At 42.6% G+C, this 27,219-nt stretch overlaps 1 protein-coding gene across 1 annotated transcript in view; it reads left to right on the top strand.

Moving 5' to 3' along the window:
* Positions 1-26,026, top strand: part of LOC110525685 (rabphilin-3A) — a 48,693-nt gene extending 22,667 nt beyond the window's left edge. Inside the window, exons 2-19 of the mRNA XM_021606028.3 lie at positions 13,580-13,760; positions 14,547-14,640; positions 15,958-15,969; positions 16,379-16,507; positions 16,722-16,851; positions 17,037-17,120; positions 17,415-17,580; positions 18,803-18,991; positions 19,073-19,252; positions 21,304-21,383; positions 21,549-21,623; positions 21,884-21,993; positions 22,173-22,299; positions 22,401-22,457; positions 22,595-22,749; positions 22,966-23,047; positions 23,237-23,333; positions 23,441-26,026. Coding sequence (XP_021461703.1) covers positions 14,567-14,640; positions 15,958-15,969; positions 16,379-16,507; positions 16,722-16,851; positions 17,037-17,120; positions 17,415-17,580; positions 18,803-18,991; positions 19,073-19,252; positions 21,304-21,383; positions 21,549-21,623; positions 21,884-21,993; positions 22,173-22,299; positions 22,401-22,457; positions 22,595-22,749; positions 22,966-23,047; positions 23,237-23,333; positions 23,441-23,571 — 1,878 coding nt within the window. The 5' untranslated portion in view covers positions 13,580-13,760; positions 14,547-14,566 and the 3' untranslated portion in view covers positions 23,572-26,026. The remainder of the gene's footprint in view (positions 1-13,579; positions 13,761-14,546; positions 14,641-15,957; positions 15,970-16,378; positions 16,508-16,721; positions 16,852-17,036; positions 17,121-17,414; positions 17,581-18,802; positions 18,992-19,072; positions 19,253-21,303; positions 21,384-21,548; positions 21,624-21,883; positions 21,994-22,172; positions 22,300-22,400; positions 22,458-22,594; positions 22,750-22,965; positions 23,048-23,236; positions 23,334-23,440) is intronic.
* The last annotated feature ends 1,193 nt before the right edge of the window (positions 26,027-27,219 follow it).

The raw sequence follows: 27,219 nt of genomic DNA, 5'->3' as shown, positions 1-27,219 counted from the left end.
ACCGACATTTTACATGTTGCATTTAAATCAACTTGTTGTTGATTCTTCACAAAAAAATACAGTTTTATATCTTTATGTTTGAAGCCTGAAATGTGGCAAAAGGTCGCAAAGTTCAAGGGGGCCGAATACTTTCGCAAGGCACTGTATATACTGTATTTATACTCCGGACTCTGACATTGCTCATCCTAATATTTCTAGATTTCTTAATTCCATACTTTTACTTTTAGATTTGTGTGTATTATTATTATTGCACTGTTGGAGCTAGGAATACAAGCATTTCTCTACATCCAAGGGATTCAGCTTTGACCAGTTTTGATAGTTTTGACCAGTTTTGATAGCCTTTAGCCGCACCCTCATACTACTCCTCCTCTGTTCCGCGGGTGATGTGGAGGTAAACCCAGGCCCTGCATGTCCCCAGGCACCCTCATTTGTTGACTTCTGTGATCGAAAAAGCCTTGGTTTCATGCATGTCAACATCAGAAACCTCCTCCCTAAGTTTGTTTTACTCACTGCTTTAGCACACTGATGTCCTTGCCGTGCCTGAATCCTGGCTTAGGAAGGCCACCAAAAATTCAGAGATTTCCATACCCAACTATAACATTTTCCGTCAAGATAGAACTGCCAAAGGGGGAGGAGTTGCAGTCTACTGCAGAGATAGCCTGCAAAGTAATGTCATACTTTCCAGGTCCATACCCAAACAGTTCGAACTACTAATTAAAAAAATTACTCTCTCCAGAAATAAGTCTCTCACTGTTGCCGCCTGCATCGAATAGTCCCCGCGATATGCAACTGTTCAGGGAAGTCAGGAACCAATACACGCAGTCAGTCAGGAAAGCAAAGGCCAGCTTCTTCAGGCAGAAATTTGCATCCTGTAGCTCTAACTCCAAAAAGTTCTGGGACACTGTAAAGTCCAAGGAGAACAAGAGCACCTCCATCCCAGCTGCCCACTGCACTGAGGCTAGGTAACACGGTCACCACCGATAAATCCATGATTATCGAAAACTTCAACAAGCATTTCTCAACGGCTGGCCATGCCTTCCTCCTGGCTACTCCAACCTCGGCCAACAGCTCCACCCCTCTATTCCGCAACAAAGCCTCCTTCACTCACGCCGCCAAATTTACCCTAGTAAAACTGACTATCCTACCGATCCTCGACTTCGGCGATGTCATCTACAAAATAGCTTCCAATACTCTACTCAGCAAACTGGATGCAGTTTATCACAGTGCCATCCGTTTTGTTACTAAAGCACCGTATACCACCCACCACTGCAACCTGTATGCTCTAGTCGGCTGGCCCTCACTACATATTCGTCGCCAGACCCACTGGCTCCAGGTCATCTACAAGTCCATGCTAGGTAAAGCTCCGCCTTATCTCAGTTCACTGGTCACGATGGCAACACCCACCCGTAGCACGCGTTCCAGCAGGTGTATCTCACTGATCATCCCTAAAGCCAACATCTCATTTGGCCGCCTTTTGTTCCAGTTCTCTGCTGACTGTGACTGGAACGAATTGCAAAAATCACTGAAGTTGGAGACTTTTATCTCCCTCACCAACTTCAAACATCTGCTATCTGAGCAGCTAACCGATCGCTGCAGCTGTACATAGTCTATCGGTAAATAGCCCACGCAATTTTACCTAACTCATCCCCATACTGTTTATATTTATTTACTTTTCTGCTCTTTTGCACACCAGTATCTCTACCTCTACCTGTACATGACCATCTGATCATTTATCACTCCAGTGTTAATCTGCAAAATTGTAATTATTCCCCTACCTCCTCATGCCTTTTGCACACAATGTATATAGACTTTCTTTTTTTTCTACTGTGTTATTGATTTGTTAATTGTTTACTCCATGTGTAACTCTGTGTTGTTTGTTCACGCTGCTATGCGTTTATCCGCGCCAGGTCGCAGTTGCAAATGAGAACTTGTTCTCAACTAGCCTACCTGGTTAAATAAAGGTGAAATAAAATAAAACATTTAAATGAATGTGTCATATTCAAACTCATGCCGAATCTGGCAAATGTGTGCCGGGGTCAGTGGCAGTAACCACTGGACCACACAAGCACTGAGGAAACCAGTAATTGATTCAACCTATTGCTTGCTTTCAACATATAATAAAACAATTGATCTAAAAAACAAACAGATTTTCCATAACAAAAAATACTTTATTATGATCCACATAAGAATTCACACGAGATGCGCTGTAGCCTGCACATAGCCTACATAAGATCCAATGTAGGTACATTGTATACAAACACTGCTTCCAGCTGCCCCCTGGCAGCTATTCTACATATTTGTTCAGGTATTAAAATCCTCCTGCTGCAGGATTATTTTCCTGCGACGAAAGGGGTCAAATTAAGATCCGACATCTGTACATTAAATATTCAGCATTAAGTAATGGATATAGGCATAAACACATGCCTATGTGAATATACTTTTAACTTTACTTTTACTTTTATATTTTCCAGGAAGTAGTCTTGCATAGTTTTGTTTATTACCTTTATGGGGTTTTTAAATGGTCTGTAAAGGGCAAAAACTTGCGCAGAACTAAATTCATCCACAAACACAAATATAACTGTACAGTACAGTATATATTTATCTTAAATGAACCCATTTTTACGAATTTGGTGATATAATTGTCAAGCCCATTCAAAAGAATAGGGGACTGACCCCGGAAGTATGATGTAATACTGCGCTACATTCACAATTTATTGCTCACATATGAAGAGCACATGATCCATTCTACTCTATATGCTAGGAAAGTGATGCGGCATTACGTCATGTTTCCGCGCTTTAAAATGATATCATCAAATTCTGCTACCATACGTATTGGCAATTCGTAACATTTACGAATTGGAGGGCGTAACATATCATAAGAAATTGATGATGGACATCCACAAATGAATGCATTTCATACAACAAAATGTAACATATTATACTAAATGAAGGGGAACAAATGTATGTGTACTATGTTACGTCTACCTCTGAGTCCAGATTGACATAACATGCTTCTGTCTGATCCTTCCCAAACCTTGTGTCCTGCAAAACACACCCCAGGTGTGCTAGCTCTGGAATAGTTCAAATACATGCTGGGGGTTCCCGAGGAGCTGGGGCTTCCCGAGGAGAGGTTTGATAACCCCTGTCCTAACCCACTGGTATGTAGACATTTGGTGCTAGTCACAGCTAGAAATGTTAACCTTGCCCACTTGGGAAAAAATGGTTGAATCAATGTTGTTTCCAGGTTATTTGGATTTGAAAAAAGTCGTCAACAGAATGTAAGGATTTTGTTGATTTTAAGTTTAATACATGTTAGGTGACAACTCAACCAAATGTACATCAAAACTAGATGTTGAACTGATGTCTGTGCCCAGTGGGTAGATACTTTGTTGAAGAGTGACAATAAAAAGGTTATTTCGGAGTACCTTTGATATACGAACACTTCTGTAAAGATTGCTTTTAAAAGCTTGGCTCCATCAGGCAATTGCCATTTAGATGCTTAAGTGTTTCTTATCACTGAAACATCATATAATATGCTGAAAAGGTTATTGTGCTGAACCGTTGGTTACTCTTACTTGGTTAGCTGTATTTCCATGAACAGAGCGTGTGGTTCACAGCAGTGGAGGCTCCTCAGAGGAGAAAGGGGATTTCTTTAAAAAATAAAAATGGTAAAACATTAAAAAGTTATCCTTTTTAGATAAAACTATACTAAATATATTCATGTCACCAAATAAATGATTAAAACACACTTTTTTTGCAAAGAAGGCATTCAGTAGCCTTAACACTACTCTGTAAGGTAGCACCATGGTGTAGCCGGAGGACAGCTAGCTTCCGTCCTTCTCTGGGTACCTTTTCTTCAATGCAAAACCTAGGTGGCCCATGGTTTTCACCCCCTTCCATAGACTTACACAGTAATTATGACAACTTCTAGGGGACATCCTCTAACCCATCAGAGCTCTTGCAGCATGAACTGACATGTTGTCCACCCAATCAAAGGATCAGAGAATGAATCTAGTACTGAAAGCATAAGCTACAGCTAGCTATCACTGCAGTGCATAACATGTGGTGAGTAGTTGACTCAAAGAGAAAGAAAGACAATAGTTGAACAGTTTTGAACAAATTCATTTCTTCCAAAATGAAGGAGAAGCAAGAGAGACATTTTGCCATTTGTTTCACTTTCAGTTTCATTTATTTAGCTAGCAAATGCAGCTAGCTAGTTTAGCCTACTCAAACTCCCTGCTCAAACATAGTTATGCTATGTTAGATAGCTGGCTATGACTATCCAACACAACACTGGAACTCTTCCAAGTCAAGATAAGCTTTTGGTTTTACAAATGTATTGCCACCGGGGCCCGCCGGTGTAAGTGCTAAACTGCTTACAGACTGTGCACTGTAACGTCACTGCATGACTGTAGTGGGTTTACTAACGCTCTAGTTCTATTAGCTATGTTGACAATGATGTTACATTAGCTAATATGGTGACAATGATGTAGGCTCTGTGTAGCGGTTATGATATGGTTTGGCTTGGAAAGGTTTTTTCACCTGGTCACATACAGAGGATGTGTTGTGCATTGAAGTCCATAAGCGAAGGGAATAGGTGGGAGGAGGAGAGCGCATCTACCTGAGAGAAGGAATACACCGTGGCTGTTTTGAAAGTGAACTGTGTTTACGTGTGATCAGGGGTGTATTCATTCTGCCGATTCTGTTGAAAAACGTTTCTTAAACGGAAGCAATCAGAAAGAAATGGGGATAAACATGCTTGCATTTGTCCAATAGAACCTCTCGTTTGCAACTGTTGGATTAATGATTACACCCTAGATCAGATAGATGCAGGCAAGAGTGTGCAAGTTGGAATTGAATGTGTCTGTCCATATGTCACTGTCTGTCGCCTAAAAACTTTCGACCAGTGTGCATCTACGCTGTAAACTGGCTAGGTTTTAGGAACCTCATGATAGTTAAAGGGAAAATGTGAGTATCATGTAGTAAACCTATTGCTGTTACATTGCACTGGGTGAATGGAATATGAATGAGTCATCCAATATGCTGTAATAGAAATAAGGCCATGCGCATAAAAAAATGTTTGTGGCACCGACCGCCACTGGTTCACAGAGTATGCGTGTATGGATTTCCAAAAAGTAATCAACTTAAGGGCATTTCGTCATTTTTCACCAAATGTTTTACCTAAATCAAGTGTCATTTTTTGTTGATTTCACATTGAATTCACGTTAGTTGACAAGTCAACCGAATGTAAATCAAAACTAAACGTTGAACTGACGTCTGTGCCCAGTAGGTAGCCTCTCACTACTGCCAACAGACCCTTTGGCCAAAAGCCTTTTTTATACTGAAATTGCTGGCTATGTCCTCGATCAGTCCAACTGTGCTGAAACCAGCAAGCGTATTTCTGTAACCACCCGAATAAAACCTTCCAACCCTGGCCACTGTTACATGCAGTATGTTACGGCTCGGTTGGATTGTGGGAAAAGGGTTTAATAAGGGTTGGGCTTGGGGGACTTGTCAGCACTGCTACACATGAGTGGTCTTTACAGGATAGCATCCTGTACCAACCAATCAGGATGATTATAGTGGATTTTGTGAGATGTGAAGTTGGGGGAGTCGTTGATGGTAATATACAGTAAATGCCAGGGTGATTGTGGTGTTGCTGGTCCTCTGCTAACAGCATTTCCAGGTTTTACAGCTGAAAGGCCAGCTCAGCTCAGCATCAGGAGGGTGTGGTTGACAGACAGTGCATCCAGCCAGAAGCAGAGCAGAGGCACAAGCCTCTTCAGCAGCTGGTTCTGATGTAGACTTACTGAAAACTCTGAGGGCATGGTCCTTTCTTAGCATAAAGTAACTTAAGGGCAGGAATGAAATATTTAATGTGGAAAAATTTGCTTTTGAGCCTCTCACACCATTATTTTTGACATGTTCATTTATGGTTGGTTGTGCACTGAGTGTACAAAACATTAGGAACATATGCTATTTCCATGGCATAGACTGACCAGGTGAATCCAGGTGAAAGCTATGATCCCTTATTGATATCACTTGTTAAATCCACTTCAATCAGTGTAGATGAAAGGGAGGAGACAGGTTAAATAATCATTTTTAAGCCTTGAGACAATTGAGACATGGATTGTATATGTGTGCCACTCAGAGGGTGAATGGGCAAGACAAACGGTTTATGTGCCTTTTGAATAGGGCATGGTAGTAGGTGCAAAAGGTGTTGTGACTCAATACATGGAAGGTGTTCAAAATATTTTGTTCACTCAGTGTAATTTTAGTCTTGTTGGAGAAAAAGCCCCTTGAATAGAATAGTGATTATAGCATTAACTTGACATCACTATCTGGGATTGGGTGTTGACGCTCAGCAATACACATTTGTCACATCAGCCCTCAGCCAATGGCAAGCCATGAAGGTGGGTGGTGGCTGGTGGCTGCAGCAGCAGTGCCCTGAAGCCGGTCCGAGGCTTTGAGTCAAGCTCCACCCCTACATTTATATTCTGGGAGTAACAATGGGAATGCTGCCCTGATAAATTAATAATTAAAGTGAAACCAATCATGGGAGTTTACACTGATCTCAGAATCTCATTAACCCGCTTAAGAAATGTATATCTCATCTCGGAGGAGAGGCCAGAGAGAGAGGGAGAGGGTGTCTTGGCAGAGTGGTGTGTCCATTGCAGTCAGAGCTTCAGGGAGGGTACTGTATGAGGTGTCTCCAAAAGCCCCTCACGTCTCACCCTCCCCAGTTTTTAAATATCAAACAGGTTTTTATAGTCAGTGTCCAAGTCATACTACAATGAGAGCAAGTTAGTCATTCTGTACCTAACATCACTGTAATTCAGTGTAGGAGCATCAAGGGAACCTGAAATGATCCCACTCTCTGTCGCCATATCTTTTATATTCTGGTTTTCTATGTTTTTTTCTGTATTATTATTAAGAACAGGTACACCTGTAGGTGACCTTAGGTAGTTTAACATCTAGACAGAAGTAATATTTAAAATGGGATTTTTTTTTACAGAAACAGATATTGTCTCTCTCTAGCCAGCAGGAGGCAGATTGTGCAGTCAATGTTTCTACCTGTTCTTGATTATGGTGATACTGTTTATCAAAATGCAGCTGGCTTACTCTTCAACCCTTGGATGCTGTTTTTCATAGCGCCCTTCGTTTTATCACAGGAGACAGTTATATTTATCATCACTGTATTTTTAACCAAAATTATGGCTGGACATCTTTGAAGTCACGTAGAGCACATCGTTATGCTCTTTTTGTTTACAAAGCCCTGCTCCACAAAGTTCCGAATTACCTAACATCACTGTTAAGATTTTAAATGGCACGCTATCAAACCTGTTCACAGGGTGACTCCTTTGGTGTCTAGAGAGATAGATAAATCAGATTTTAATTCCCTTGCACCATACGTGTAGAATTATCTACAATACACTTTAAAATGAGAGGAATTGGTTCCTCTAGGGCCTTTCAGATGGTTGTTAGGGGACATTTGTACTGAAGTTTTTTATGATTGTGTTTTGCTTTTTGTGTATTGTTGTGTATAATAACATGTATTTTATTGTGTATATGAATGTGTAGTTTAATGTGTTTATTGTATTTTAATGGGTATTGTGGAGCTATACAGGGCTCATCTGGAAAGAGAACTTGGTCTCAGCATTGACCCCCTGCCAAAATTAAGGTTTAATAAAATTCATCACTGAGATACCATTGGCAGAAACAGGGTTTGGCTATAACTCTGTCTCCAGACATATCTTTAAATGTTTGAACACAGTCAAATTTGAATAAGTCTGGCAAAACGTACTGAACAAGTAATGGACAGTAGGATGCTATAGCTAATAAAGAAAATGGTGGCTTACAGGTTGGCTTGGTAGGGACTTGTGCCTGGTATCTTGAATGACACAAACTAGTATTGACTATCCTGTTAGGCCCTTGAGTGAAGTCGCAGGTTTCAAAATTGGTCCTCTCCACCCCTGTAAGAAATGGTACAGTACGGATGCTGCTGAGGGGATGACTGATGGTAATGATGAAGGAGATGATGATGTGAATCAATGTTGGTGCTCTAGTTTCCCCCATCTCACCCTCCGTCTTCTATTATGCTTTCCTGGCACAGCTTCACACTGTTCTGCATGGTTGTTTCTCCATGATCCTGTCCCCAGGCACCGCTGTGCTGTGCCGTGCATATCGCTGGCTCTCAAACCTTCGTCTCTGTCACATTTAGAAAAATGCAGGGGAAATGCCAGCTGCTTCTAAAGGCACAATACAAAATCTGAATGACTCATCACTTGAAGAAGATGAATGAAAGACGAGCTGGTGTACTCTCCAACACTGAGTGAGAGTCATAGAAGAGATGACACAGACTGAGTGTCAACCTTGCATCATACTCATTGAGACAGATTCGTTCAGACCCTCACCTCCTAGTGCTGTGAGAAGACTGTTGAAGCCTGTCGAAGGGTCAATAACCAGAATGTAGTGTCCTTTCTCTGAATGAATCTTCTGAAAGTCTCTGCCAGCACTGACAGAAAAACTTCTTCAGCGGAGGCATTTTCTCTCACACTCTCACCGCAGTGACGCAACAGTGTTTATCTTCAGCGTTACAAAACTTTGTCTGGGTGAGAGCTCTTCCTCCAGGGTCCGTGTGGTGTACGTCTGAGTACACCTTCTTCTCCTCTCTATCTGCCTTCCCAGGATAACCATCCTAAACAAAAGGGGGATGATTAACTTTGTGCAATGACGGAGAATCAGGGTTGTGAGACTCAACAAGTATACAGTGTTATGTATACAGTGTTATGCATTTTTGTTGTTTACTTAGGGAGCTGGACAGGGGGAAATATTGAATGGAAGCCAGACCACTGGGCAAAAACTGGTTGAATCAACATTGTTTCCACGTCATTTCATTAAAAAAAATTCTATGTGATGACGTTGTATCAACACTGGTGATGCTAGTGAACAAGCTGGTCAAGCTGGTCTGGCAAAACCCGCCCATTATTATCATATTTCCCAACATGCTCTATTGCAATTTTTTTGTGTGTGTTTTTGCATGTATATTGATTGATTCATTAATCGTATGCTACACAAAGATGAATGACATAGATTTTTCGAAACTATTCCAATCTTTTAGTTGGATTTATTGCATCCGTTACTTTAATTTTTATTTCACCTTTATTTAACCAGGTAGGCTAGTTGAGAACAAGTTCTCATTTACAACTGCTACCTGGCAAGGATAAAGCAAAGCAGTTCGACACATACAACAACACAGAGTTACACATGGAATAAACAAACATACAGTCAATAATACAGTAGAAAAAGTCTATATAAAGTGTGTGAAAATGAGGTAGGATAAGGCAATAAATAGGCCATGGTGGCCAAGTAATTACAATATAGCAATTAAACACTGGAATGGTAGATGTGCAGAAGATGAATGTGCAAGTAGAGATACTGGGGTGCAAAGGAGCAAGATAAATAAATAAATACAGTATGAGGATGAGGTAGTTGGATGGGCTATTTACAGATGCAGTGATCTGTGAGCTGCTCTGACAGCTGGTGCTTAAAGCTAGTGAGGAAGATATGAGTCTCCAGCTTCAGTGATTTTTGCAGTTCGTTCCAGTCATTGGCAGCAGAAAACTGGAAGTAAAGGCAGCCAAAGGAAGAATTGGCTTTGGGGGTGACCAGTGAGATATACCTGCTGGAACGTGTGCTATGGGTGGGTGTTGTTATCGTGACTAGTGAACTGAGATAAGGCAGAGCTTAACCTAGCATAGACATATAGATGACCTGGAGCCAGTGTGTTTGGCGACAAGTATGAAGCGAGGCCAGCCAACAAGAGCGTACAGGTCACAGTGGTGGGTAGTATATGGGTATTTGGTGACAAAACAGATGGCACTGTGATAGACTGCATCCAATTTGTTGAGTAGAGTGTCGGAGGCTATTTTGTGAATGACATCGCCAAAGTCGAGGATCGGTAGGATGGTCAGTTTTACGAGGGTATGTTTGGCAGCATGAGTGAAGGATGCTTTGCGAAATAGGAAGCCGATTCTAGATTTAATTTTGGATTGGAGATGCTTAATGTGAGTCTGGAAGGAGAGTTTACAGTCTAACCAGACACCTAGGTATTTGTAGTTGTCCACATATTCTAAGTCAGAACCATCCAGAGTAGTGATGCTGGATGGGTGGGCAGGTGCAGGCAGCAATCGGTTGAAGAGCATGCATTTACTTTTACTTGCATTTAAGAGCAGTTGGAGGCCACGGAAGGAGAGTTGTATGGCATTGAAGCTCGTCTGGAGGTTAGTTAACACAGTGTCCAAAGAAGGGCCAGAGGTATACAGAATGGTGTTGTCTGCGTAAAGGTAGATCAGATAATCACCAGCAGCAAGAGCGACATCATTGATGTATACAGAGAAGAGAGTCGGCCCGAGAATTGAACCCTGTGGCACCCCCATAGAGACTGCCAGAGGTCCGGACAACAGGCCATCCGATTTGACACACTGAACTCTATCAGAGAAGTAGTTGGTGAACCAGGCGAGGCAATCATTTGAGAAACCAAGGCTGTTGAGTCTGCTGATAAGAATGTGGTGATTGACTGAGTCGCAAGCCTTGGCCGGGTCGGTGAATACGGCTGCACAGTAATGTCTCTTATCGATGGCGATTATGATATCGTTTAGTACCTTGAGCATGGCTGAGGTGTACCCATGACCAGCTCTGAAACCAGATTGCATAGCGGATTCAAAATGGTCAGTAAACTTTTTGTTAACTTGGCTTTCGAAGACCTTAGAAAGGCAGTGAGGATAGATATAGGTCTGTAGCAGTTTGGGTCTAGAGTGTCTCCCCCTTTGAAGAAGGGGATGACTGCGGCAACTTTCCAATCTTTGGGAATCTCAGACGATATAAAAGAGTGGTTGAACAGGCTAGTAATAGGGGTTGCAAAAATTTTGGCATATCATTTTAGAAAAAGAGGGTCCAGATTGTCTAGCCCGGCTGATTTGTAGGGATCCAGATTTTGCAGCTCTTTCAGAACATCAGCTATCTGATTTGGGTGAAGGAGAAATGGGGAGGGTTGGGCGAGTTGCTTTGGGGGGTGCAGGGCTGTTTACCGGGGTAGGGGTAGCCAGGTGGAAAGCATGGCCAGCCGTAGAAAAATGTTTATTGAAATTCTCAATTAGAGTGGATTTATCGGTGGTGACTTTGTTTCCTAGCCTCAGTGCAGTGGGCAACTGGGAGGAGGTGCTCTCATGGACTTTACAGTGTCCCATAACTTTTTGGAGTTTGTGCTACAGGATCCAAATTTCTGCTTGAAAAAACTAGCCTTAGCTTTCCTAACTGCCTGTGTATATTGGTTCCTAACTTCCCTGAAAAGTTGCATATCACGGGGGCTATTCGATGCTAATGCAGAACGCCACAGGATGTTTTTGTGCTGATCAAGGGCAGTCAGGTCTGGAGAGAACCAAGGGCTATATCTGTTCCTGGTTCTAAATTTTTTGAAAGGGGCATGCTTTTTTAAGATTGTGAGGAACGCACTTTTAAAGAATAACCAGGAATTCTCTACTGACGGGATGAGGTCAATATCCTTCCAGGATACCCCGGCCAGGTCGATTAGAAAGGCCTGCTCGCTGAAGTGTTTTAGGGAGCATTTGACAGTGATGAGGGGTGGTCGTTGACTGCAGACCCATTACGGACACAGGCAATGAGGCAGTGATCGCTGAGATCTTGGTTGAAAACAGCAGAGGTGTGTTTGGAGGGCAAGTTGGTTAGGATGATATCTATGAGGGTGCCCGTGTTTACGGATTTGGGGTTGTACCTGGTGGGTTCATTGATAATTTGTGAGATGTGAGATTGAGGGCATCAAGCTTAGATTGTAGGATGGCCGGGGTGTTAAGCATGTCCCAGTTTAGGTCATCTAACAGCACGAGCTCTGAAGATAGATGGGGGGCAATCAATTCACATATGGTGTCCAGGGCACAGCTGGGGGCAGAGGGTGATCTATAGCAAGTGGCAACGGTCAGAGACTTGTTTCTGGAAAGGTGAATTTTTAAAAGTCAAAGCTCGAATTGTTTGGGTACAGACCTGGATAGTAAGCCTGCAGAATTCTGTCTATCTCTGCAGTAGATTGCAAATCCGCCGCCTTTGGCAGTTCTATCTTGTCGGAAAATGTTATAGTTAGGGATGGACATTTCAGGGTTTTTGGTTGTCTTCCTAAGCCAGGATTCGGACACGGTGTTACGACTCTCGTTGTTGGAATGAAGAGTAGACCAAGGCTCAGCGTGGTAGGCTACATCGTCTTTTCATTGATGACACCAAAAGCAAAACAACACCGACAAAAAAAATAAAAAAGCGCACAGCTCTGTAAGGCTAAGAAACTATACAGAAAACAAGATCCCACAAAACCCAAAAGGAAAATGACAACTTATATGTGATCCCCAATCAGAGACAACGATAGACATCTGCCTGTGATTGGGAACCACACACACACACACACACACACGGCCAAAAACAAAGAAATAGAAAACATAGACTTTCCCACCCGAGTCACACCCTGACCTAACCAAACATAGAAAATAATAAGGAACTCTAAGGTCAGGGCGTGACACACGGCTAGGACATCCAGGTTGGCAGAGTGTGCTAAAGCAGTGAATAAAACAAACTTAGGGAGGAGGCTTCGAATGTTAACATGCATGGAACCAAGGCTTTTACAGTTACAGAAGTCAACAAATGAGAGCACCTGGGGAATAGGAGTGGAGCTAGGCACTGCAGGGCCTGGATTAACCTCTACATCACCAGAAGAACAGAGGAGGAGTAGGATAAGGGTAATGGTTACTGAAATGGTTGTTCCAGTTTAGATGGTCTCATTTATTCATAATTCTAATCCTGGCAGACTTTCTGAATGCAGATTTGGGGTGAATAGAAATTCCAATAGTTGGATATTCCTACTCTGGCTGGATTCCAATAGGAATTAAATATACCTTTGCAAGCCAGCATAATGTGACTTGAAGTCCTGAGGGGTCCACTGTATTAGGGAGCAACTCTTAAAGTAAGACCTACGTGATGTACTGTCTTTAATAATTAAACACTTTGATGCTGGTGACCAGTTTATGCATGGTATGCTGGTCACCAGTGTCCAAAACAGAGAGAAGGCTGGTCACCAGCATACCATGCTGGTCATCAGTGTCCAAAACACAGTGTATGCTGTGATCAGCCTATGCTCGTCTATGCTGTTTTTTTCCAGCAGGGTAGTGAGACAGGTTCCAGGCCAATACTATAAAGGCATCCTCCTACAGTTTATATACAATAGTACTCATTGTTTGTTGTGCATTCTGCGGGTGATTTGAATGACCAATAAATGTAAGTCTTAATACAGGAGTTAATACTGTAGATCAGAATTACCCCTCCCCCTCTCTCTTTTTCCCCACTCCCCCCTCTCTCTCACTTCTAGCTATGTTCTGGAGTGCTACTATGGAGTGATTGCTTGTAGCATACTGAAGACAAATGAGATTTATAGATTTTTCCCCCCTCACAGTTTCTTTTCTCTCCCTCTTTTTCTGTCTTACCCCCTTACTCTCTCCAATCATGCCACAACATGTCTCAGTTCCCTGCTATCATCAGATTTGGACAGAGGAGACTCTATCTGAGCCAGGCTACTGTGGAAAGAGGATTGTTGACCCTCCCTACCCACCCTGCTCATTCCCTGAGGACCCACCCTGTTGCTGGTTGGGTGTCGCTCCCCGCTCTGCCTGGTGGTGGCCCTCGGGAGCTTTGAGCGCATAGAGGTACGTTCAGTTCTCTACACTCCTATTGATTTCTGTAATTTCCTGTCACATTGTTCCATTCGATTAAATTGCTCAGTGGTTGCATCACAAACATTAGTTGGTCTGTAAAAATTGTCTAGACATTGGGAGACATGGTTTATCGATCGTTACTGTAAAGTTTTACACAGATCACATAAAGGCAGTTGATATTGTCCTTATTCATAGCCCTTATTGTTATTGTAATGTACTGTGTCAGTATCAGACTCTTACATCAAATAGAATAAGTATGTCTGATGACAAGCCAATCTGAGGTCAGTGAATTTCCTGGCCCACACTCTTAGCATACAGAGGGTTCTGCCTGCTGAGAGGGCAGCAATATTAGTACTGAAGTCAGTAACATTTGATTTGATTGGAAGTTAGTGCTGCTTAAGCAGGGAAGATGAAATGTGACCGTCAATTTGATCAATTGACAGTTAGTTAATGCTTTCCTGCATGGATTTGATGTATTGATTTGAGTTGTGGTATAGATGAGATAAGATAACTTTTAATAAACAACTCATTATAATTATCTAACTCATAATAATTTAATGTGTGACTAAATTGATTACATAGTGAGGAACAAGATTAAAATTGTTCATGTTGTTTCCAATGAAGGAATCAGAGAATGTAAATGCTCATCTTAAAACCTAGCCTAAGTGATTTAGGGCAAAGAGTATCTGTAGCTAAGAATTCCTTCTTATATGTATATTTCATCATGTAACTTTGTGTGTGTGTGTGTCTCGTCTTTATCTGCGTGTCCACCTGCAGAGTTCAATAGTGCAGCAGCCATGACGAACGCAGTGATGGGCGGTAGCTCGGACCGCTGGGTGCCCAACGATAGGCAGATGAGCATGCATGCCAAGTAAGCACGGGTGGCAGAACAACAGCACCATGCTGTTATCTCTGCACTCTAAAAAAATGAGTTTTATTTATTTGAGTTATTTTGACCTAGCCAGTTGGGTTGTGTGAATAACCCAACATGTTGAGTTGTTGGGATTACCGAAACATGGGTTAATTTAACCAGTTTTTATTCACTTTCATGCTGGGTTGACCCAGCAGCTGGTTCTTTTTAATGTAATTTTCAGGAGGCGGGGCTTATTAGTAGCGTGGCTTTCTACATTATTTTTTGGCCATCCATGAGAGCAAATGTCATACCTATTCATCATGTTAAGTTTGTACACTGCAGAGCCTCCCAAGTGGCGCAATGGAGATTCTGGGTTCGAGTCCAGGCTCTGTCGCGACTGGGAGACCCATGGGGCATTGCACAATTGGCCCAGCTTCATCCGGGTTAGGGGAGGGTTTGGCCGGCAGGGATGTCCTTGTCTCATTGTGCACCAGCAACTCCTGTGGCATGGCGGGCCGGGCGCAGTGCACCCTGACAAGGTTGCCAGGTGTATGGCATTTCCTCCGACATATTGATGCAGCTGGCTTCCGGGTTAAGTGGGCATTGTGTCAAGAAGCAGTGGGGCTTGGTTGTGTTGTGTTTCGGAGGACGCTTGACCATCACCTCTCCCGAGTCTGTACTGGAGTTGCAGCGATGAGACAAGACTGTAACTACCAATTGGGGAGAAAAAGAGTAACAAAAATACAAATAAAATGTTTGTACGTTGCAAATGTATATTTTTCAAACATGACATATTATAATATAACATGATTATTTACATTATGTACTAAAGTGGTAACTATCCCAACATTGGGATTTGCGTGACTCCTACTCCTTATGTGACTTCTACACGTGTGTAAGCCTCATTAAAACTGGCAGTGTCCAACCTTAATATGTGATAACAATACAACTGAACAGATGAACGAGAATGACATTTGCTCTCACGGGTGGCTAAAAATAACTTAACATCTGAAAGCTACACCCTTCCTAAGCCACGCCTACATTCTTATGGTCTAACCCACTGGGACATATCTCAACCCAGCAGTTGGGTCATCCAAACAACCCAGCAGTTGGGTCATCCAAACAACCCAGCAGTTGGGTCATCCAAACAACCCAGCAGTTGGGTCATCCAAACAACCCAGCAGTTGGGTCATCCAAACAACCCAGCATTTATTTTAGTGTTGGTCAATTGCCTGCTACATGGTGCTGTTAACCCCTCCATGCTTTCCCAGGCACCAACTTATTTTCTCCTCTCCTGTCTGCTTCCTTTTAATCTCTGCCATGGCTGGGACTCAGTGATAAGGAACAGTAAGTAGTACAGCTCTCCCTCCATCTCTCCGTCTACCTTATCCCCCCACCCTCTCCACTGTTTCAATCTACTATTTGATTGTATTTAGAGTGTGTCTAGGGTATGTACAGGTAAATGTATATTCTCTCCTTAATTATTGTATGTTCACATATGTTTTGGACACAGGTAATGAAGGGTGTTTGCACAATGTGCACATGTGCATTAGGCCATTATGGTATTTGTTTTATTACGTTGTCTACTTTGTCTCTGTCTATTGTATACCTCTGTCAATTCTTGTGTTTGAGTGTTATTTTGCATATACATTTGATTTCTCACTGTATGTCTGAGTGTGTGACCCTGACATGCTAAAAATGCATGCATGCAGCATGGGTGCCTCAGCCCCAGACAGTTTTCCTGTGTGGTTGTCAGGGGCAACTGGACCAACCAGGCCAGGCCTGGTCCCGACGCTCCGGACCTGACTGACGAGGAGAAGGAGATCATTAACGGTGTGATCGCCCGTGCTGAGAAGATGGAGGCCATGGAGCAGGAGAGAATTGGGTGAGGACTAAAGAGACATTCTGAAATAATGGATTAGAACTCCATTGCACTGCCAACCTCAGTGTTGTTAAATCTCAGCTCTGCAAAAATACTGGACAAGATGATAGAATTACACACACGTCATTCAATCAGTTGGACTATTAATACCACATTTACCCAACTTGGATGTTCTACTGGTAATTGGCTGTAATGAAAGTTGTCCTGGCTGCTGCAGGCGCCTGGTGAACCGTCTAGATGACATGAAGAAGACGGTGTGTGGGGACGGGGTGAACCGCTGTCTGCTGTGTGGGGAGCAGCTGGGTGTTCCAGGGGTCAGCTCAGTGGTTTGTGAGGACTGCAAAAAGGTAGGGGGGTTGGAAAGATTGGCTTTTTTCCCCTTCCTAGATGGCAAAGACGCTTTGCTTTTGCTGTGATGAACCATTACGCACCATGTTAGGCCACAATTGACCCTGAGAAATGAAATGGTAATATATCTGTGACATTGTAAACATTAATACCTCTTTGTGAACCTGTGTCTTTTCTCCTGTAGCACATGTGCACCAAGTGTGGAGTGCAGAACGGCAGCCGGTCGCGTTCTGTGTGGCTCTGCAAGATCTGCAGCGAACAGCGAGAGGTGAGTATTTGTGCGAGACACACAGGGTGACAGGGATGTGTCATAGCATGACATTTGTTACGCTATGTGTCATAGTGAATTAAAGGACGTGGTGGGTGAAAGATACAGAGTGATGATTCACTTCTGTGAGACAGAGGGATCAGGGAGATTAAAAGTGAGTGTACTGTTGGTGTCAAGGTTAAAGCTTATATGACGCAGGCCATTATTTACGAACCCCAGGAAGACTATCTGTTGTCATGGCGTCAGCTTGATGGAGATCCAAATAAAGATGAAAGATTCTAAATAATCTCTTAGGTGTGGAAGCGATCTGGTGCCTGGTTCTTTAAAGGCTTTCCTAAGCAGTTCCTGCCCTCGCCCATGCCCATCTCCAAGTCCAAAGAGTCAAGTGCCCAGCGAGCCCCAGAGCTAGCATCATCTGACCCCAGGGCTGCAGCTGGTCATCCCCAATCACAGGCCAGAGGTAAGCAGGCCGCATGGAGCAGTGGGAATGGGGGTTGTGTCAGGTTGATTGCTTTCTTGGCTTGTGAGAGTGGCAAAGCAGATATAGACATGGTCTGTTTTCAGTAGCTGGCCAGGCAGAATAAAACCCATTCAGCTAACTAATTATAGCTAAAGGGGAATGATGTTGTCCTGAAGTCCATATTCTATTCTAAAAGATAAAAGCGATGGAAACCCCGAACAGTATCTACAATGTTTTATTTGTTTTATCTTTTGTACTGTTCTTTACTGATGTTGTCGACTATGAATATAGTACTACTGTTTTGTTGGGAACATATCTCAGTGGGCCATGCACACTCGGGAGAGGTCTTAATTCATGAACATGTGCCACGATCAATATGACTGAAGTCTTATACAAAACAATAGAGTTGACGGGGCAAAAATAAGAGTGTAGGTGTGAGAGAGAATCAGTGTCTGGTGCTGGCTGTCTCCCAGGTCCAGAGGAGAGTCAGTCTCCTAGTGCTAGCCAGCAGGGAGCAGGTGAGTCATTCAGTCATTAACCTTATAGCCACCATCTCAATGCACCGTCTCACCAGTTTAAACAGACAAACATCACCAGATGTTGGGCCCTCCACTGGCTCCCAGTCACTCCTAACATTTATTTGAATGATTCATTTGTCAGCATTACCATAAAAGCCCAGGTCTGTTTCCCAGAATGAGCACTGCCACCTCCTCTCAGACAGCCAGATCCAGGGGTGGGTGGGTTGACTTAGGCAGTGGGAAGTACATTCTGGGGCAAGGCTGGCACCTCCAAGGGGCTCTGAAAAGAGAGGTGGCATAGAATCTGCTCCCACTTGCAGCAGTGCCATTAGAATCGCAGTAAGATATCCTCAAAAAAGAAAGCTGGGGGGGAAAGGTAGAGAAAAAAATCCAGGCTTTAGGAAGTGATCAAGGTTGCCTGCCACAGTTTGTTGTACTGTATGTAGGTCAATGCCTGTGCAATGGAAAATCTGCAACATTAAAAGGATTCACAGAGACTAGGGAGCCATATGGATTCCACTGCAGGGCAGTCTCAGTGATATGCTGATGTGTGTGTGTGTGTGTGTGTGTGTGTGTGTGTGTGTGTGTGTGTGTGTGTGTGTGTGTGTGTGTGTGTGTGTGTGTGTGTGTGTGTGTGTGTGTGTGTGTGTGTGTGTGTGTGTGTGTGTGTGTGTGTGTGTGTGTGTGTGTGTGTGTGTGTGTAGCAGGACCAGAGGAACTGGGGCATGCTGGCAAACCACCTGTGGCCCCTAAGCCGTCAGATGTTCGCATGGCCACTGGTGGGACTGGTCATGGTTACAATGAGGGAGGTGCTCAGAACAGCCCAGTGGTGCTGCAGAAGGCTGTTCCAGTCCAGAGCTCCAGGCCCCCTCCAGCAGCATCGGCCCAGCAGGGTATGGCAAAGATGGATAGAAATATGTAGTGTCCATCAGCACATAAAAACACACTAATCATTATCATGGTTATGGTTGTAGCTCCACTGGAGACGGAGGGAGGTGGCTACTCCACTAGCGGTGCTCCAGTGGAGGAGAGAGTGCCTCCTGCATTGCGGGAGGAGAGGAGACAGCCAACCACCTACAACCCCGTTCCTGCTCGACAACAAGCCCCTCCGCCTGAGGAGGAGGATGCAAACAGCTATGACTCAGATGAGGCCAGTAAGTGACCAGCCTGTCCTTCCAGCTAGACCTCTTCAATATGGGCTATGTGTCTACTGTTGGATTTCCACCTTACTCAAGACTTCAGTGATCTCTCTCTCTATGGCTTCCAGACTGTTTTAAGTCAACATATACTGAGTGTACCAACATCACTTAGTTGTGGTTTACTGGGCATATATCACACCTCCTCGGGCCGTATTGCTTAAATAGACTCAATATTAGGAAGATGTTCTTAATGTCTTGTACACTCAGTGTATAAAGACTCCCCACTGGGCACATACATCAATTGAACTTCTATTCCACGTTGGTTCAATGTAATTTCATTGAAATAACGTGGAAACAATGTTGATTGAACCGGTGTTTGCCCTGTGGGTCTGCTCTTTGTATTTCTATTTGTTTACGTAGTCATTCAGCAGACACTTTTATCCAGTCTGTTGTAGCATCTCCATGCTTGATCTCTTACCCCTTTGAGTGGATGGCCTTTGTAGCGTTCTAAGCATATCAATCATCTAATAATACTAGCAGCCAGCATGCATCCTTCAAGTAGAATTCATGGAGCTGTATTGGAGATGATATACGATAACGACCGTATATTATCCAAGCATGTGAATCAATATCTTGGAAGTAAAGTAGAAGAGAATGTAAAACAATTCAATAGTGAGACAAACTCTGTAATGGAACAATTTGTATGCATGTCTCCTTTGCGTGATAGGAATCGTGTCATGACAGTCGTACGCCATGTTCCATTCCTCAAATGGTCTTTCCTTGCGCCCTGGGGGATGAGGCGTTCATTTACTTCATGGAGGTCCGGGAATTTAGAACAGAACACATTATTTGGGATAAGAGAGCGCTGACGGGATCTAGATTTCCCTTGTGTTTGAATAGTTCCCTAATGTTATGGTAGAAATAGCATTGGTTCTGGTTCTCTATGGAGTTGGCAGTGCTAGGACAGCCAGGTTCTGTGGTACAGACTGGTTTCAATAGCTCAACTGCTGCTGACTAGATCAGTGTTCAATCTACTCAGAGATGTCCTGGTTCTGTAGGCCTAATGGATTAAACAAGTACATTATTTGTTTGCATCTAGTTACTGTAGATAGCATTATATTACACAAATTAAATGTGTGCATTTTCGCCCTAATCTAATATTCAACTTTCCTGTGCTTTATGTTTTCCTGCCATTTGAAATGTTACGTATTAGCTCAGTGATGTCTAATAGCTAAAGAGGCTGATTGGAGTCAGAGAGATTTAAGTACACAGGCCACTAGAGCTACAGGCTTTAAAAGCTAGCCTCCCAACCATTACTCAGCAATGTGGTGGTTTGGAGCTGTTGGAGGTTTACTGTTTTAGATGAGGGGGATGATAGATTTAAACCTATTGATTATTAGTATCACCCCAGTTTCACCCTCCCTAAACATCCATGCATAGAATCCCATTTAACTTCTCTGTTTTCATGTTCCGTTTGAAGTGGGATATTTTCTAAATGTATTCCTTTGTGAGTCATATTTTTATTTAGTTGATATTACAGTGATATTCTGCTGGTTTTTAATGGAATTTCCTGTTTCTAATCTTTGGACGGATGCATAACCTATTTCATCTGTTTACAGTCCATTTAGTCTGCAGATTTACTGTTGGATTATTTATTTATTTCTCTTTATCAGTTCATCACTTGATTTTCTGTTGTTTGGTCTGCCGTCTGGCGTGAAGCTCATGTCTCTTTTACTGTCGACCAGGCCTCTCCAACCCTGTTCCTGGAGAGTTACCCTCCTGTAGGTTTTTCGCTCCCACACCAGTTGTAACTAACCGGATTCAGTTTATCAACCAGCTAATTATTACAATCAAGTGCGCTACATTAGAGTTGGAGTGAAAACCTACAGGACGGTAGCTGTCTAGGAAAAGGGTTGTAGACATTCTCAATATTTTCTGATACTCTGAGAATCAATCCTAGTCTAGACTCTATTTACAACCCAGTGCTCTCTATATAAGATGTACTGCTAGTGTCTGTGTTCCACTGTTTGTTGTCTGATCTAATGACTGTTCTGGGTGTATTTCAGCCACTCTGGGCGGCTTGGAGTTCAGCTTGCTTTATGAGCAGGAGAACAACAGTCTCCACTGTAGCATCCTCAAAGCCAAGGTATCACCTACTGCACTCATTCACTCACTCACTCTGAGCCAATTACACTGAAGTGACCTGTGTTAAGAAGCTGCTGCTGCAGTAGTTTACTTTTCCATCTTGAATAGGGGCTCCTGGTCCCTGCTGTCCTGTCTGGTGACATAAAGAGTCTTGTCTTTCCCTCAGGGACTGAAGCCCATGGACTCCAACGGACTGGCTGATCCCTATGTCAAGCTGCATCTATTGCCAGGGGCCAGTAAGGTGATAGAATTCACTTTCCTTATTTTCAACCTGGGAGTTAATATATGTTTGTGTATTTGTTATGGTATGTGTTATTATTCAGAAAAATGTGTAATGCTAGGATACACACCCATTAGCTCAAGCCTGCCACCATAAGGATTATCCATTCTACTACACATAAAGATCCCTTGCCTCTCTCCAGCCTCAGATATAGAAGTGCTGAAGACCAGTTGATTGAGTTTCTTATCTTTATTTATTGTATCTACTCTCATGTGCTGCAGTCCAACAAGCTACGCACCAAGACCCTGAGAAACACCCGTAACCCTGCCTGGAACGAGACCCTGGTCTACCACGGACTCACAGACGAGGACATGCAGCGCAAGACTCTCAGGTGGATACTTGAAGCAGAGAAACAACACACGTCTGTTCACTAAACATCAGGATAACCTGTCTCGTTGTTTACATTTGTTACCGTGGTTTTATCTAAGGGCTTAATTGTTTTAATTTACATGATTTCCTCCATAGACGTGATGATCCAATATTATCGATGTACTATCTTGTTTGATGTAGGATCTCTGTCTGTGATGAGGACAAGTTTGGGCATAATGAGTTTATCGGAGAAACTCGCATTGCGCTGAAGAAACTCAAGATCAACCAGAAAAAAAACTTCAACGTGTGTCTCGAGAGAGTTGTCCCTGTGAGTACGTTAACATGCTACACACATTAGATAAATATACAGTAAAAGTCCCATTTGTTTGAATGTTTTATTGGACCACCCTTATCCATATTTTTCCACAGACAAAGAAGACTGCAACAGCTGGAGGGGCTCGAGGCATTTCGCTCTATGAGGATGAGGTATTGGTGTTTGACCTGCATGTGTGGGCATGTAGATTACCGCTACGTGTCTTCATGCAAATCATGTCTTCATGATATGATTAAAAAAAAAAATACTCTTCCCTCCTCTCTCTCTCCCTCATCTCTCTCTCGTCCAGGGTGGGAAGGAGGTTGGAGATGTGGAGGAGCGGGGTCGTATCTTGATCTCCCTCACGTACAGCACCCAGCAGAATCGTCTCCTCGTGGGTGTGGTGCGCTGTGTTCACCTGGCCGCCATGGATGCCAATGGATACTCTGACCCATTTGTCGAAATGTCAGTCTGTTTCACTGTGTTTCCTATCAGGCGTGAATACAAACCAAACTTTTCCAGTGATTAGTATCATTTTTTCACTCAAAATCAATACAAATGTAATTATGTCAAAGTTTTTCATTTGCATAGCAGAATATATCTGTTTTGCAATTTACTTTCCTATCCCCAAATGCAGGATGACGACATCAAACTAATATGATCTATTATATGATATGTTAGATGCCTGAGACCTGATATGGGGAAGAAGGCCAAGAACAAAACAAATATCAAGAAGAAGACCCTAAACCCAGAGTACAACGAGGTCAGCCTCCTGTTGGTCCCTTGCAATAATAATAGAAGATGAAAGTAACCTAATCTGATAGCAGTACTTTGTTTGTGCTTTTAATGTTTAAATGCCTGTGAAAACATCAATGTATTGATTTGTGTATCGAAGTAAATTACATTTATTGGATATTGTGAGGGGGATGATTTCTCCGTTGTTGTGTTACAGGAATTTAGCTATGACATCAAGCACAGCGACCTGGCTAAGAAGACCCTGGACATCTCAGTGTGGGACTACGACATTGGGAAATCCAACGATTACATCGGTACGATCCATAGGAGATCTGTTTGAGATCTACTATACCTTGTTGAAGTTTCCATCTGTTGTGCCAGCCCTCTCACCCTCCTCTCCCTCCTTGTTGGTCTGCTGTAGGTGGGTGCCAGCTGGGCATCACAGCCAAAGGGGAGCGGCTGAAGCACTGGTATGAGTGCCTGAAGAACAAGGACAAGAAGATAGAGCGCTGGCACACCCTGTTGAATGAGAATCCTGTCAACAGCAACTAACCCCTATTAGAATGAGCAAAGTCCTCATCAACACTCAGCCCCCTCTCCTTTCTCACATTACCCTCTCTACCTTCCCCAAGAACCTTTAATATTGGACTAACCAGTAGTCTTCCTGTCTGGCTGTCTGCATTCTTTCCTGCCCTCAACCCAACCCACCACATGCACCTTTCCATCCTCCCCTGTTGTCCCAGATGTGATATTCCCATCTCATGTCTCTCCCCCTTTACTGAGACTTATCTGGAAATACTCCTCCAGAGGCAAAACATGGTATACTTTCAAATCATCCTTCAAAAACAACTTAGGGATTCAACAATTTAAGGCAAAAAAAAATACATAAATACTTTTGAAGATAATAAAAACAACAGCTTGACATTGCATTATACGGTTGCATTGAGATAATCATAGCAGTTGATGATGATGTTATATATTGAATTTGACACATCCTAAAGAAAACCAATATTGAAATGCACTAGCACAAAAGATGTTGAAGCAATATGTAATTCTATGTGGGATTACAGCTGCAGCACCCATTGAACTATGAAGTTCATTAGACTGGCAGGTTGTAATCCTTGATTTCTTGTAAAATGACATCATGCAGCAGTATTATTACCACTTGTATGAGCATGCAAAACCACATGAAAACACACGAGGACCCACAGCTGCCCTCTGAACTATTTCAAATGTTCCAAAAGTCACATGTTTATTTAATGATATCTAATGAATATTATGGCATTCTCATGAAGAAGGTTTATATGCTGCAGAATTTCTGAAGTTAAAGATAAAAAATAATCTGGACTCTGGGAATGATTCACAAAAAAATGGACAAAAAACATATATTTATTATTTTTTAATATATTACATACTAAATAGGTAATTCAAGTAAATCATATGTTTTATTTATTTCAGAATCAGTTTAAATATTTGGAATGATAGCACTCCTATTAGAAGAAACTGTGCTCACTTCATGCCAAGTGTTCACTTTGTCCTTATTTGAGTCATGTTTATACAGGTAGAGGGAACATGTTCAATTTTTGATGAGAATGTTTGCACTGAAAAGTTGAAAATCTGGTTCAGTTCTTTGTTTACGGTGAAGGAAGAGAGGAGACAGGAAAACATTATTTCCCTGGCGAGTAATGAGAAGTATACTATGGCAGGTGTGGTCTAAATGAATGTTTACTGAGGTTTTTTACTGACTGACATTTTTACATTGAATGCACATGATCAGATTTTTCACTGACACTTAAAGCCTGCTCCACCTTAGTCACATTAAATAAGACAACATGGGTAAGGCTATGTCATAAGTAAATGTGCTGCTTGCATGCACTGTGCTCGTGACCCTTGTGTTTTCTGTGGCTGGAGCAGTCACACACCCCAACCCGCTCCTCCCCACAATGCACCCCCCTTTACCCACTCTGGCCGCCTCCATTCATGCGTCATCCTTTTTTGCTGCATCATTCACTCAAAGTTTTGGCGGGCGGCTGTTGACCAATTACCGTAATTCAAAGAAAGCACATCTTATACCATGGAATGACCTCAATTTATACAGCTGTTTGCAAGTTTCTCAAAAAAAACTATGCATGAGAGATCTTGTGGTTCATGATATATACATTGACTTAAGAAACAAATGATATTGTAATTTGATGATTTGTCTCTACCCCTTAACATTGGTCCAAATGCTTTTTTTTAAACACTGAAGTCCACAGCAACATACATGTATTTATGCAGCATGAATATCAGGACTATTATTATCATTAGGCTAACAATGGATAAATGAATTGATGTAGCGGGCTACTTTAGACCCTCTTCAGAGCATCCTCAGCTTGGTAATGTGACAGAGATGAGAGCTAGGACCCTGTACACAGAGCTCAGATAATGCTTAGAGGGCTGATTACTGGGCGTAAACAGTCAGCACATTAACAAATGGATCTCACCGACCAGTTCCTGAAGGTAGACGATTAAAGGAGATTCATCTCATCTATAGAGTGATGCATTTTCACCAAGTGCTCTGTCTCCTCCTTTGATGGGTAAAAACAGGGGCTCCCACAGCCATGAGAGCCTCTGCTGAACTGTATTGTCTTGCTGTCCACCAGTAGCTACAATTTCAACATTATTTTGTTGCGTATGCACTTGGTTTTCACTGGTTCTACTACGGTACTATTGTAGCCTACCTGTTCTGTTTTGTGACCAGTTTAGTGGTCTTTAATCTTAATTTGTTTCTATTCTCTTTTCTGGATAGTAAGTATCGCTAAAGAGGATACAACTGTTCTCCGTTTTGTTCTGCCTACTCTATTTAAATGAATTGTTTGTTGGTTTTATTTATGTCAATTGTAAATAAGTAGTGCATGGACTTGAGAGAAACAAAATATAAGTACCTGTGTATGTTTGCATGTAAAGATTTTACAAAGAGTTAGGTTTACACAGATCAATAAAAGCAAGGTCAGACTTGTGAGATCATTATCTTGTGTACCGTCTATGGTCTTTGTGGGGAGATAGTTTTTTTTTTTGTGTGTGCTACATGTTGCGTTGTGCCTAAGAACAGCCCATTGGGCATATACCACACCTCCTCGGCCCTTATTGTTTAGAGAAACACTGAGTGTATTAAACATTAGGAACGCCTGCTCTTTCTATGACATGGACTGACCAGGTGAATCCAGGTGAAAGCTATGATCCCTTATTGATGTCACTTGTTGTCTAGATGAAGGGGAGAAGACAGGTTAAAGAAGGATTGTTAGGACTTGAGACATGGATTGTGTATGTGTGCCATTCAATTCAAATCACATGCGCCGAATACAACAGGTGTTTCACCTTACAGTGAAATGCTTACTTACAAGCCCTTAACCAACAACGTAGTTAAGAAAAATACCTGGTAAGTAAAAAAAAAACATTAAAAAACAAATAAATACAAACAAATACAAAAAACAAAAAAACAAATACAAATAAAAAAAATTGCTAAGTAAAAAATAAGAAATAAAAGTAACAAATAACTAAAGAGCAGCAGTAAAATAACAATAGAGAGGCTACCGGTACAGAGTCAATGTGCAGGGGCACCGGTTAGCTGAGGTAATTGAGGTAATATGTACATGTAGGTAGAGTGAAAGTGACTATGCATAGATAATAAACTGAGGGTAGCAGCAGCGTAAAAGGGGGGTGCAATGCAATTGCCATTTTATTAGCTGTTCAGGAGTCTTATGGCTTGGGGGTAGAAGCTGTTTAGAAGTCTCTTAGACCTAGACTTGGCGCTCCGGTACCGCTTGCCGTGCGGTAGCAGAGAGAACAGTCTATGGCTAGGGTGGCTGGAGGCCTTCCTCTGACACGGCCTGGTATAGAGGTGGATGGCAGGAAGCTTGGCCCCAGTGATGTACTGGGCTGTTCGCACTACACTCTGTAGTGCCTTGCGGTCGGAGGCCGAGCAGTTGCCATACCAGGCGGTGATGCAACCAGTCAGCTCTCCATGGTGCATTTGTAGAACTTCTTGAGGATCTGAGGACCCATGCCAAATCTTTTCAGTCTCCTGAGGGTGAATAGGTTTTGTCGTGCCCTCTTCACGACTGTCTTGGTATGCTTGGACAATGTGAGTTTGTTGGTGATGTGAACACCAAGGAACTTGAAGCTCTCAACCTGCTCCATCCACTACAGCCCCGTCAATGT

The sequence above is a fragment of the Oncorhynchus mykiss genome, chromosome 6 (genome assembly GCF_057628025.1).
Source record: "Oncorhynchus mykiss isolate SJ-2025 chromosome 6, ASM5762802v1, whole genome shotgun sequence".
Taxonomy (NCBI): Eukaryota; Metazoa; Chordata; class Actinopteri; order Salmoniformes; family Salmonidae; genus Oncorhynchus; species Oncorhynchus mykiss.
Note: the sequence above shows the minus strand (reverse complement) of the source record. Positions and strands in the feature narration are given on the sequence as shown.